Source organism: Thunnus thynnus, chromosome 20, assembly GCF_963924715.1.
Source record: "Thunnus thynnus chromosome 20, fThuThy2.1, whole genome shotgun sequence".
In the NCBI taxonomy this organism is placed as follows: domain Eukaryota; kingdom Metazoa; phylum Chordata; class Actinopteri; order Scombriformes; family Scombridae; genus Thunnus; species Thunnus thynnus.
This window is the reverse complement of record NC_089536.1, coordinates 13,960,347-13,973,489: the sequence shown is the minus strand read 5'-3', so window position 1 is coordinate 13,973,489 and position 13,143 is coordinate 13,960,347. Positions and strand designations below refer to the sequence as shown.

The 13,143-nt window shown below is 41.0% G+C and overlaps 1 protein-coding gene across 1 annotated transcript in view; it reads right to left on the bottom strand.

The window, feature by feature from the left end:
- The window catches only part of nrg3b (neuregulin 3b), a 202,627-nt gene extending 191,474 nt beyond the window's left edge, over window positions 1-11,153 (bottom strand). Inside the window, exon 1 of the mRNA XM_067576593.1 lies at window positions 9,098-11,153. Coding sequence (XP_067432694.1) covers window positions 9,098-9,938 — 841 coding nt within the window. The 5' untranslated portion in view covers window positions 9,939-11,153. The remainder of the gene's footprint in view (window positions 1-9,097) is intronic.
- Between the last annotated feature and the right edge of the window lie 1,990 nt (window positions 11,154-13,143).

The following is a 13,143-nucleotide window of genomic DNA, read 5'->3' as shown; positions in this document are numbered from 1 at the left end:
GTAAAACTTAAGGACTAAAAGTAAAGAATATGAAAGAGAATTGATTAAGATACAGAGAGCTCATAGAAAGAAATTTAAGTGAGAATAGGAAAATGAAGGTAAAAAAAAAACCCAAAGCTATACTAGGATATGTTGGCTGACAATAATAAGGATAAAGAGCTGGAAGACTTCTATGAACACTTAAAAAGCCTGGCAGATAGTGAACCCCAAAGGGATGAGTTAACAGAGGAGGTCAGTAGTGATCATATATTTGCTACTGGGGCACTAAATGCTGATTTCACAGAGGAGGAAATTGCAAAAGGTATAGCAAACCTTAAGAGTGGTAAGGCTGCTGGTAGAGATAAAGTTTTGAATGAATACATAAAGAGTACAGCTTGCATCTTCTTACCTGTTTATGTTAATTTGTTCAACACTATCCTGAGCTCAGGGATAATCCCTAAAAATTGGGTTACTGGTCTTATTGTTCCAATCTATACAAAGAATGGGGATATTGAAGTTTGCAATAACTATCAGGGTATTACACCTTTGAGTTGTTTTGGCAAGCTTTCTACTAATACACTGAATGTAAGGTTGTACAAGTTTTGTGAAGATAATAGTATTTCGAAGGAAAACCAGGCAGGTTTTAGAAATGGGTACTCCGCAGTTATTTGCATTATTTATAAATGATCTTGAGGAATATTTGGTACAAATTGGATGCAAGCCGGCTAGATGTGGTGATGTGGCCATGATAGACAGTAATATTAAACTCATGGTATTAATGTATGCAGATGACACCATTATTATGGTGTCATCAAATGTGCTGTTTTTGTAGGAAATGGACATTGAGAAACAGTAGTAAAACTTAAGTTATAATGTTTGGCCATCACAAAATTGATGTTAAGAAGTATCAATTCTTCTGTGATGGTGAGGAGTTAGAAACTGTATTACTGTACTATTACTGTATTACATTAACTGTATTTAATTACAATGATTCGTTTAAAATTGCTATCAAGGAACTTTGTGAACAGCCCTCAAGAAATACGTTAGCTTTGCTGTGTAAGTGTCAGAAGTGTGATTTACAAATAGATACTAGACTAGAACTTTGTGATAGGCTTGTGACACCAGCTATGTTGTATGCATGCAAAAAATGGAGGTTTGAGAAGAAAGACATTTTAGAGAGGTTACATCTGAAATTCCTCAAGTATAAATTAAAAGTTAACTTGTAATAATATGATATGTGAGGAGTTAGGAAGATACTCACAATGTATTGGTATTTAAAAGAGATTTATTGGTTACTAGGGGAGTTTGTTGAAGGGGAAGGTATCAAAGCTCATCTGGGCAATGTATTGTTCTTTATTCAACTTGTACATGATTGGAACATGTGTATCAACATGGGTTACATCTGTTCAGTAAATATTAGATGAATGTGGTTTCTCCCACCTTTGGTTGGCTCAGAGGTGTGATGATAGCAAATGCTGAAGCCAGCAGCTAAGCAGAGGTTAAAATATCAGTTTTTGCAGAAGAGGCATTACAAGCTCCAGAGTATGTCATCATGTGACTTATACTGTGAATTTAAAGAGGACTTTAAGTTTGAAAAGTATTTACTTTGTGAAAACAGGAGGTATGACCAGACTATTTGTAATTTCTGTGTTTCTAATAGCAGAATTCTTAAAATAACAGGAAGATACAAAGGTCTGGAAAGGAATAAAAGGTTTTGTAATTTATGTAATGACAACTGTCTGGGGAGTATCATGTTTTGTTTGAATGGAAAAACACAAGCATTGTTGAGTACAGAAAGAAGTACGTGCCAGAATACTTTGTAAACCATCTGACTATGTTTAAACTTATATTATTATTGCAGACAGATAAACCAAGGACAGTATGTAAATTGGGTGCATTTTTGAGTAATGTTCTGCCATCTCTTTAAATGACTTAGTTTGTGCTTAAGATCTATTCTGGTTCTTTGCCATTGTACTGCTGTTTTGTTTTATGTTTGTGCTCCATTGCATGTGTGGTCTATAGTAAATGAAATCTGAATCTAAACCTTTAGCACATTGCTCATGTTTACCTGTCAAAGCTAGCTTTTTTCTCTCTAGCATACCCTCAATAGTATTATGCATCATGATAATGTATGATAAATACTGAACAAAAAGCTGTGACAGCTACAGTTATTGTCTCATTGCACAATTTTTAAAAATCCAGAAATGTCTCTTAACAAAAGTCATTGTAATAAATGCTTTCCTCATTTTCTTTATGCACAAAACATAGTGCAATATTTAATAGATGTTCACTCATACACCTATGCTGCCATAAAATGCATGTATAATATATAGTATAATATAACCCCACTGATAACCTCCACTGATTTACATGTACTGCTGATTCAGTTCTGTATAGGATACATCATACAGACATTCTGGTGACAGGACTGAAGTAAAATACTTAGAAAAATTCAAATATGGATAATACCTTGGGGGCAATCTGCATAAAAATGAGCGAGATAATAATAGAACGGGGAGAATGGTGGTTTGAGATATGTAAAATGTCTGGCCAAGGCTCATTCACTCAACTGTGATGTCTATATGCCTTAACTGTACAGCTGGATCTTTACTTCTGGAGCATGCTCTCATGGTTTTTGACAGTCTTCGCCCTCAATAAATTAATTTCTTTCCCTTTTGTGTCCAACACACACTATTTCTGTCCTTTTATCCCCCCCTCCCCCAGCCCTCCTTACTCGGGGCTCTCTCCCTCCTTCTTCCTTATTGATTCTGTGAGGTTCAGTGGATAGAGCGCGGCACTAGCAATGGAAAGGGCATGAGATCAATTCCCACAAAATTCCAAGTATTCGCTGGGCTGTCACTCTGGGATAATTTGTCTGCAAGCTTACCCCACTGAACACAATAATATATTCTGCTTTGTAATTGGTGCCCACCAGTGTCAAGTGTCTCTGCTAGCTAAATGTTCAGGGCCAACACTGCAGAATGCTGCACAGTTTCATTAATTTGCAAGTGCAAAATATATGCACACCTCTTCCACTGTCTGATGAATCTCTACTATGCCAATATTGTTCATGTATTTTTAAGAAACATGTCTGATTAATTGGGAAGCGAACCAGAGCTCTTTGTTTTGAGATTGTATATGTACATTTTTTTGCACAACAGAAACACTAATGGAAGCCAGCTGGCACATAGTGTCAGAAGAATTACATATACAGTACTGTAGTGTGTCTAAAAGCATGGCTTTCGCTAATGCCTCCTCTCAATGCTAATATGAATAATTTTGATTTCTGGAACATTCTTGAAAAGCACTTTACTGAAATAACTTTTAACAATTAAGCTTTTTAAAACCACTTAATTTGATGCACAGTGACCACCACAGACAGACAATTTCACATATGTATTGCAAAGCAAAATAGTATTCATTGTGACTAACAGCCTACAAAAAACGTCTTTGAATTACTCAGTGTGTTATCAAATTGCACCGTCTACTCTTTGGAAGCTTACAACACAGCTGTGCAGCTATTCAAGATCAGCAACTCACATTTTGAAACCAAAAAATAAAGACAGCTAAAATATTCCTTAATAACTTTGAGCCAAAAAAATTTATCGAAAGGCAGGCGTAAGACCTTGCCTTCCAACTACAAAGATATTTGTAAGTTGGCGCAGCTGCACACACACGCTGTGCAGAGGCAGCCCTGCTTGGGCCAGCCTCAACGAAACAAGCAGAGCGTGTCTCAGGAGAGACAGAGGGGCCTCAGAGGCAGCCTGGCAAATCTGAGCATGACCTCCCTGGAGAGAGAGAGAGAGAGAGAGAGAGAGAGAGAGAGAGAGAGAGAGAGAGAGAGAGAGAGAGAGAGAGAGAGAGAGAGAGGCAAACTGGATTTATATCTTTGTTTTTAATCCCCCTTACACGCTCCACTGGTTCTACAGTAGTACTTTGTGCAGGCGTCATGTATAGCCAGGAAAAAACAAAAAAGTAACAGGGGCTTGTGTGTGAGGAAAAACATCCATTTCTGTTCTTTTTTTCAGTGACATCAGAGGAGACGCCCGTCGATGTTGTGCTCCTATATTTTTCTACCTGAATAAAAAACAACTTTGGCACTGGCTTTGTGTGATTCTTGCCTGTTACTCAGACTGAATGTCATATTGTTACCACTTCAGTTTTCAGTCTAACATTGGCTTCTTTCTCCTTACATTGGTTATTTCGCCCAAACCAACCACTTGTAAGTGAAAACTACTGAATACATACTGAAAACACTGAATATGCATCAGCGATGACTTAGCTCGCCATTTATCACGCTGATGGAAGTCTTATATGCTCAATTATTCTGTTGTATAAAGGAGTGATGAAAAAACAAAAATGTTGTTCACAGTAGACCCCAAAAATAAAAACCTCTGCACAGGTGGTTCCAAGATGCAAGACTAACTATAGGCATTGAAACCTCCCAATCCAATGTCTCAAGTACCAGAGGAGACAACTGATAAATTAAACCCATAGGGAGAACAGCAACAACACTTTTTCATCTTTTTTTAATGCCTGTAGTGCACAGCTGTTCTGATTTAATAGCTGTTGTTTCACTCAGTTGATTTACAACAGCCTTGATAGCTGTGTCAGTTTCTATCCATTCTGGCTCTTGCCCAGTTTGACAACGCTCTTAAAACGACTCCAACCTATAAAGGCGCTGACTGAATCGGTTGTTTCCTCAACTGGGGGAACAGCCATTGATTCCATTGAAGAGCAACACCAGACCTTTTGAATTGCTTGACAAAAAATTCGAATGTGGGTGGGGATTCACAAGTCTGGAATCAGGCTAGTGAGATGTGCATGGAATTACAACCACACTTCACTAAGGAAGATTTCTTGCAAGTGAGAAGAGTGGAATGGGCCCAGAGCCAACACAGAGTCCCATGGTTTCCCAACAGGCATTCATTGTGCACTGCTCCATTCGCCTGTTATTTCCCTACTTCTGAGCCAATGGGGCTTGTATGAAGAGAGTGGAGTAGGATACATAATAGCGTCAAATGCAGAAAACCAGATAATAGATTCATGAGTATGGACACACACATGCTACAGGCTTGTCTTTGTGTTCACAAGTGCACCAGTTTTTCTGTGTCTGCCCATATGCTCATGAATGTGAGCTGAGGAGCTAACGTATTAAGGGAAATAGGAAGCACAAAAGCGAGGCAAAAATAGACAGAGGAAGACAATGACACGGAGGCAGACACAATAACCATGGGGAAAGAGGGAGAGGGGGAGAGAGGAGGAGGAGAAAAAAAGACAAAAGGAGTAGGTAAAATATGACATTATCCCCAACGGACAGAGCCTGTCTTTCTTCCACGACACAGAGATTAAGTTAGATCTTCAGCAGCAGCAATGTCGATGAGTTGAGTGGAAAAAAAATCATGATAATGCCTCCTATATGCATATTATCTGAAACCCAAGACCGTGCAGTATCTCTGCATTAGCACACAACTTAACATCAAATGTGAGATCACTTGGCTGTGGGTAAAAACAAATGCACCTGAAGCCATGTTTTACAGAGCATTTCATCATCTGCTGAGACATTTTCTGTGTATCATTATAATTTAAATACGCTGCATTGCACAACTCTACATACTATTACAGTAAGTTTGATACAGCCAAGACTACATTCCCGAAACTCTGGAATTAGATTCATGAAAGCTTGTGTTTTGCCCTTAAGAATATTGCTACTGTGTTAGTGCTGTGCATATAATATAGCAGATAAATGCTGTACACAAAGGTTGTGTTAATAAACACACACACACCACAAGAGTTGTGTGAATAAAAAACTAGCATCCATTAAAGAGAATGCTTAAATACTTTAACCCGTAGCAACAGAGTCAATACTAGACAAAGGGTGGAATAACATAGCAACAAGAAGCCATTTAACACACAGCATAGCCTTGACTTGACATAGTACACAATGACAATGGCAAAGGTCCACTAAGCATTCAATTCTAGCCATGTATGCTATCAAGTTAAGTGTAGGTTCAACTGACTCAATCCAGTTCAGTGTAAATTCCAATCATTCATGAATACTGGGAGTGATCATACATGATAGTTGGAGGGTTTATTTTATCAATAGATTCTACATAAACCAAAAGATTTACAGCTATGGTTTTGCACAAGAAGAGCTGTCCTGAACATAAAAAGACTTAAAAAGCTTGCAGCAAATTCAACTGGTGAATCAGTCAAATAAGACTTTTGTTCCTATTGTCAAATGTCTTTATTCAAATGACACAATTACAAGTTTAAGTTTTCATCAAGAAACTTCTTGATTTAACAATTGCATACTTCTCAATAGGCTACAACTAACTTATTAAACCCACTTTCAGCCTGATTCTGTTAGATATTGCAGAATTATACCTCGAATTTAAAAAATATTAATATGTACAATATATAATGTACACAATGTAAGTATGGTGACCTGGGACATGTCAATGTTAACATTCCCTGAAAAATTGGCGATAGCTTCCACAAAGCTTTATCTTGCAAAAAGAAAAATCTGTTTCTGAATTTGCAGATGCTATGACAGTGAACAGCACCATTTATACACTGTGAACAATAGCTTTAAGACTGCCATAACTTTCTGGTGAGGTATCTAGCTATTAAAATTACACTACTGATTGCTTGACAATGTTAATGGACTTTCTCAGGAAGAGGCAGACAGGTACAGAATCACCGGATTTATTTCCACAAATATCATTGTTTTTCCAGGAAGGTTTTTATCACCATCATTGATGTCACCAATTACCAATGCTTTCCAAAGAGCTTCAATAATGCTTGCTGCCATGGTGATGTTTTTGCCAAACACGGAAAGGGCTGAGAGTTTACAGCTCTTATTAGTTGTTGTTTTTTTTATCTACATTAAAAAGATTTTTAAGGATTTTATTTAAATTTAGTAACAACCTCTGCAAAAGCACCTGTTGATTTGAAACTCCTTGAGCATAACAGAGATGTGTTTTGGCGCCTGCAAAGTTCCACCTGTTGCCTGACAGATATTTACTAAATGCAGGTAAACAGATTCCACAAGTGGACCAAAATGTCAGCATGATGTCAAAATGTAGGCTGATCAAAAACATCAGCCTTCAGTGAAAATTACTCACATATCTGAAAGCTTTTATTAACTCATGGCAGCTTTACTAAGCACGCTTTAGCTTTTGAAGCCAATGGCCTTTTATAGTATACAGTACAAACAGATTTCTGATTTTCACACAAGGGAGCTACCCAGATTGGCAGTTTCAGCTGTTTGGTGGCTCTTTTGTCGAGTGATGTAATTGACTCTAGAGCAGTGGATTATGCAGAAGGAGTCTGAGGAGTTTCTGTGGGCATTTTGATAATCTTGACACCAACTTGATTCAAACTAACTGCAGCCAATGTTCTCCCTCAACTGATAAAAACAACAGAATTTAAGTTCTTCTATCCAAAGCTGTGCGACTGCAAACACAATACATATGATTTAATAACCAATATCCAACCAGCTATGCTGCAAATGTTTCACCCGGAGGTAAAGAAGAAGAAAATTATGTCACTTGATCACTGTTTGTCTGTGAAATCAATGCCATTGACGCATCCAATTGATGAATGAGAGGATACCATGTAGTCAACCGGAACTCCTGTCCAAACATTTGATCCACACCAGAAATGTTGGGAATTGAAGGTTTCCATTTTCATATTAACATTTTGCCCTCTGGAGTGGCTTGATGGAAAAAAACAAAACATAAAGCTGACAATTTCATAATTCACTCCCATGGTGAATCTATTAAGCTCATTTTTTGTTGATCACAGTACTAATTTGTCACTGGATCCTATGCATTGTTATAGGAAGGTGAGATATAGAAATATGACGCATATAAACCAACCAGTAAGCATTATTCCAGTAGTAGTTGGAATATAGAGCAGCTTGAGTTTGATAGAAAAAAAAATTCCACATAGTCATACAAAGTCAGTACCCATGATTACACTCACATCCTGCCCCAACATCTGAAAAAAAATACCTTGTGATGTTAAAAACATGTCCCTTGTTGGATGAATAATCAGGAAGCCTTCCTTCTTTACACAATGCTAAATATGCAAAATTCACAGCTCCCCTGCTTTATACCCTCTATCTCCCTCAAGCCTTTCCCTCACTTAGCCCACTCCATCTGCCATCTCTCTACTCGCAGCTCCCACTCTTCATTCTCCTTTGTTATGCTTCCTGTATTCTCTTCCTTCCTTCACCATCCTCTTCAGCTTTATGTTGTTTTTCAAAGTATTTTTCTCCATTTCCAACCTCGTCTATATCCACTTGTCCTTTACAACCTTATTCTCATCCCCATATCTGTGTTTTTTTCCCCTCGGAGCCATCTCTTTCTTTCTCTCTCTCTCCTCCCTCATAGTTTCTCCCTGCAGTGTAAAAGCGGTACCTGCGACACTCTGATCCCAGTATCCTCTCATCTAAATGGAATGTGTGGTTGTACTGTTTCTGATTCCTCTAGACAGGAGGTGTGAGCTAACCTTTCTCCCACTTCGACACCTCACCAGCTCCTGTTATTTGTTTTCATAACACAAATATACTGTCCTAGGTCACAGCACACATCACAAAGCTTTAACATCCCAACTCTAGCAGGCAAAACAAAATAAATTCTACGAGATGAAACCCAGCCTTAAATGGTACTTAAATCAGTGAGCAAAAAAAAAAGAAAAAAGAAAAACACTCCTCCAGAAGGAAGATTCATATCAGATTAATGCACAAGTGAACGATAAAGATGAGAGGGGTGAAAATACTGAGAATATCCCCTGATATCTGTCTGTGCTAATGAATACGATTAATGTTAAGCTGCTGGAGTGTACACTTTCCATGTGGTTATAAAAGGAAATAATTTATATTCTCAGACCATGAGTCATATCAGAGCATAACAGACAAAAGATGTTTTCTTTCTTGCTTTTTTTTTTTTTTTAACACAGGGATACAGTTATATATGACTACTGGTAGCTATACTGACATACCATTACTTCAGCCATAAAGGCCCAGAAAAAACACTCATCTTAAGATAACCGCACACAAACACACTCACTCATACAACTCCATAAACCAAAAAAAAAAAAAAGAACTCACGTGTTCGGAAGCGGTGTGGGCGTGTAGCTGAGCCCTTGCCTTGGCGTCCATGATTCCAGCGTGACGTGGGCTTGACTGGGGCTGACGGCTGGGAGGTGGTCGGCTGTACCTTGGCGGTGGTCTTTACAGTAGTGGTAGTTGTGGTGGATACTGTGGTGGTGATGGTTGCAGAAGTCTGTCCTGGCTTTGAGTTGGCAGGTCCATTACGTCCATTACCGGTGCTGCCTCCTTTTCCAACAGTGCCGCGAGGGGTGCCCTCCTTACCGCTGGGTGGTGGGGTGAGTCGGGTGGTGCGGGTGGTGGAGGTGGTAACCACAGTCCCACTAACACGGGTGCCAACATGGTTATGAGGGTGTGGGGCTCGATTTCCAACTCCATTGGCAGTGCTGCCATTGGCTGAGTGGTTTGCTGATGGCGCAGATCGAGTTCTTGGCGCCGGGGCAGTACCATCCGCTGCAAGCGGCGTGGTAGTCGACACCATAGCTGTTGTAGAGGCAGCTGAAGTAGTGGTGGCGGTGGAAATGTCGGGCCCCTTGGGCATGGCACTGGGTTTGGAGAGAAATATAGGGTCCTGTCCAATGCTACCTTTAGGATCCACCAGATCAGTGGGGACATAGTCTTGGACAGATCCCACCACAATCCATTTCAGCAGCATGAGACTGAGTCCCAGTCCCACAAAGCCCATTACCAGGGGCACGGCACACAGCCAGGTCTGCTGGCGAGGCCACACAGCACAGGGGCCACAGCGGAGAGGGCCCGGGGCTCTTGGAGATGCTTGTTCAGCCCCTGGCTCCTCCAGCGTCATGGCTGCTAGAGTGCTTGCACCAGAGCGCTCACTCATCCTGCTGGAGCTCTTATGTCTCTTAGGGTGTTAGGGAGGTCAAACAGGTGGCCAAATGACACAAGGGCATATACGAGGAAGGGGAAGTGGTGCAGAAGAAATGCTGGGCATCTTAAGTATTAATTACCCACACAATACCTATATATCTACATGCACAAACATAAAACATGAACTAATGCACAAGCACCCACAACGCACGATCAGACACAACTACTCACAGTCACGTACGACTAATTAAAAACTGTCACAGCATTCAAATGCATACGCAAGCAATATAACCTACACTCCCTCTGGCGGACAACAAACCAAACACGTACACACACGCGCAGGCACGCGCACACACACACACAAATGCACAAGAATATACACACTTCCACACAAGCACACAGGTTATGGACAGGTGAGAGAGCGAAGCGAGGGGGCGCCTCAGTGTAGTTCAGCGCTAACGAAGCGATGATAAATCCCAGGATTGCTTCACTTCCTTGTTAGAAAAAAAAAAGAAAAAGAAAAAAAAGCCGACGCAAAAATGAACGGAGAAGGATATCGATCCGCTGCGTGGTGAGCTTCAGACTGGAGCTGTAAATCCATGTGCGTGCTCGTGTGCGTGCGTAAATCAACAACCCAGGCTACGGCAGCACCCTTCTCCACGCTCAATTATCGGCCGCATAAGGTGCTTAAAATACAAACCACGGATTGTTCCTCTGTTCCTTTATTCTCTTAGGTTTCATTTGAGTTTTATTTTACCTTCATGAGAGCGCTCCCTTCTTCTCTCGCAGGTGTCTTTATCGGCTACTTCAAGTTTGCTTCTCACAGCCCTCAGTTCTCCATGCCCGGCCACCCTTTTTTTTGGTCGCTCCAGCTGTTGGTAATCCAGTAGAGAGAAAGCCGGTGAAAGCCACCGAAACCGAGGCAAGGCAGAAGAGATCTGATGTGATCTGCCAGTGAGATGGGGTGGTGGTGATGTCCTGGGTAGCGGTCTAAATCCAACTGATCCGGGTCCAATCCCGTTCGCCGACCACCCCGCTCTGATTTCCCGGAGTGACAGTCGTGTGTCTCCAGAGCTGTCTGTCTGCAGCCCGTCACTGTGATGATAGATCCGGTATTGGTGTGTGCGGAAGATTTTGGGGGAGAAAAAAAAGACGCCTCTACGATTCGTTTACCTTCGCTGCATTCCCACAGTGGTGCAAGCAGCAGAAAGGGAGATGGAGAGAGGAGAGAGAGGAGGAGGGAGGGAGGGAGGGGGCTGCTGCTCTGAAAAAAATGATGCGGCGGCTGTTCTTGGAGGCTGCAGACTAGGGAGAGACAGAGAGGGTGAGAGAGAGAGAGAGAAAGAGGAAGGAGGGAGGGAGAAGAGGGGGAGGCTTGCTCAATCCGCGGTGAGTGATGTGGGTTTCACGGCTCCTATCCCATCCGGCGCTCTCCTCCGGTTCACCGCCGTCCTCAATACTCCAAAGTGACGACTAGTGACTGCCCCATCTCTCCCCCCTCCAGACTCCGTGCGCCCACCGCTGCCCTGTAGGTGTGCGCTGACTCCCCTTTCAGCAAAGAAAGAAAGGTAAAAAAAAATCTACTAGGTAGAAATAGGCAGGTAGTGGGAAAACAAGAGACAGGGAGCATATAGATGCGTGTTGGCTAAGCTCTGCAGCAGATGCAGATAGGAGGCAGAGGGAGGAGGCGGCAGTAACAGCAGCGCGCACCACACACACATATACACATGCGCGCGCGGCATGGAGAGGAGAGGCGATGCCATAGACACACCCCAGGGAGATGGAGGGAGGGAGAGGATGAGAGAAGGAGGAGGAGGAGGGAGCCGCCACCCCGATGTCTTCCACCAGCGGCACACAAGAGCAAACAAACCAAACACCAGGCTCATAATTTATGGGCGAGTTAGAGCCCTACTTCAACTTGATACTTCCGTGGGCAGCAGATGAATCCCTTATTTTACAATTCACACGGGACAGGAGTGCTTTAGGCGCACAGCCAAGCAGGTTTTATGAGCAGTACGACTAACTGGTATTTCGCTATGACGTGAAAAACGCACTCAAGTTACAGTATAATCAGGGGCACCTTTAATTGCACATTTGGCATTTTGTTTTGTATTTATAAAAAGCCTGCAACATAGCAACCAGGCATGGAAAGAGCCTTTAGGGAAAGATATAGCTGGCGAACTCAACAGCATAAACAAATTATGCACATATGAAAAAAGGGGCATTTACATGAATCACATTATGAGGTAAATTCAGTTTGAGGCGTTATCATTTATTAGTCGCCCTTTTTAAATATCTAGTCATCACAAATGAGCTTTGAAGTGTGCAAAAGGAGATGCAACTCAGCATCACTGCGAGTCCCTAATATTATCTATATTTGTGCGTTACTGCAACTATAGTCGTGACATTAATCTCCTACACACAATGTAATCATGGGAGACATGTAGTATCCATGCTGTGTCATTATTAAACTTCCCAGTTTTCCTCAATTCATTTCTGTTGTTGTAATTCTTTTACTCTTTACTCTTTTACTCAGACATTTTACAGTCTTTAAAGATCGCCCCCAGACATGTATTAAGGCATATAAAATACTCTTGGAACAGTAATGTGTGTCTGATATTTTCAGTTTTTCCAAAGAAAAAATATGATTATCATGTAAAAATCTTTAAAATAGCATCTATTCTTTCTCCCTCATTAGAAATTCCAGAATGTATAAATGTGCAAAAATATTTCATTTCAGAAGTTTAATTGCTGGACACAAAAAGTCTCCTACTTCACTGTAAAGTCCATTCTCAGTGTAGGTGCACTCTAAGTTTCCTCATCACACTTGTGTAAGTTGCATACTGGACCAGGATTGGCTCCCAAATTAGTTGTGATGTCACAAATCATACTCACAGGCCCGCCCCTTAAAATCAGATTTTCAAAGAGCACAGAGAAACTTTACATTTTCAGCAGATGAATGTAAAAAAACAGCCTTCTGGTGTCAAACTCTGCACACACATCATTCTGCACAGTGAAGTGATCCAACTGTGGAGCAAGAAGAAAAACATATTTTTGAGTGGAGGGGGACAAATTAAGGTTGTTAAAGGACTAATTACATATGTACACTCTATAACACTCACTGCTTCAGTGTCTAGAATTTTAAAAAAGTAGAATTGAATAAATGACAAATACAGAAATATTCTCTAATTTCTCCTTCATCATTATGTTAAGATAAG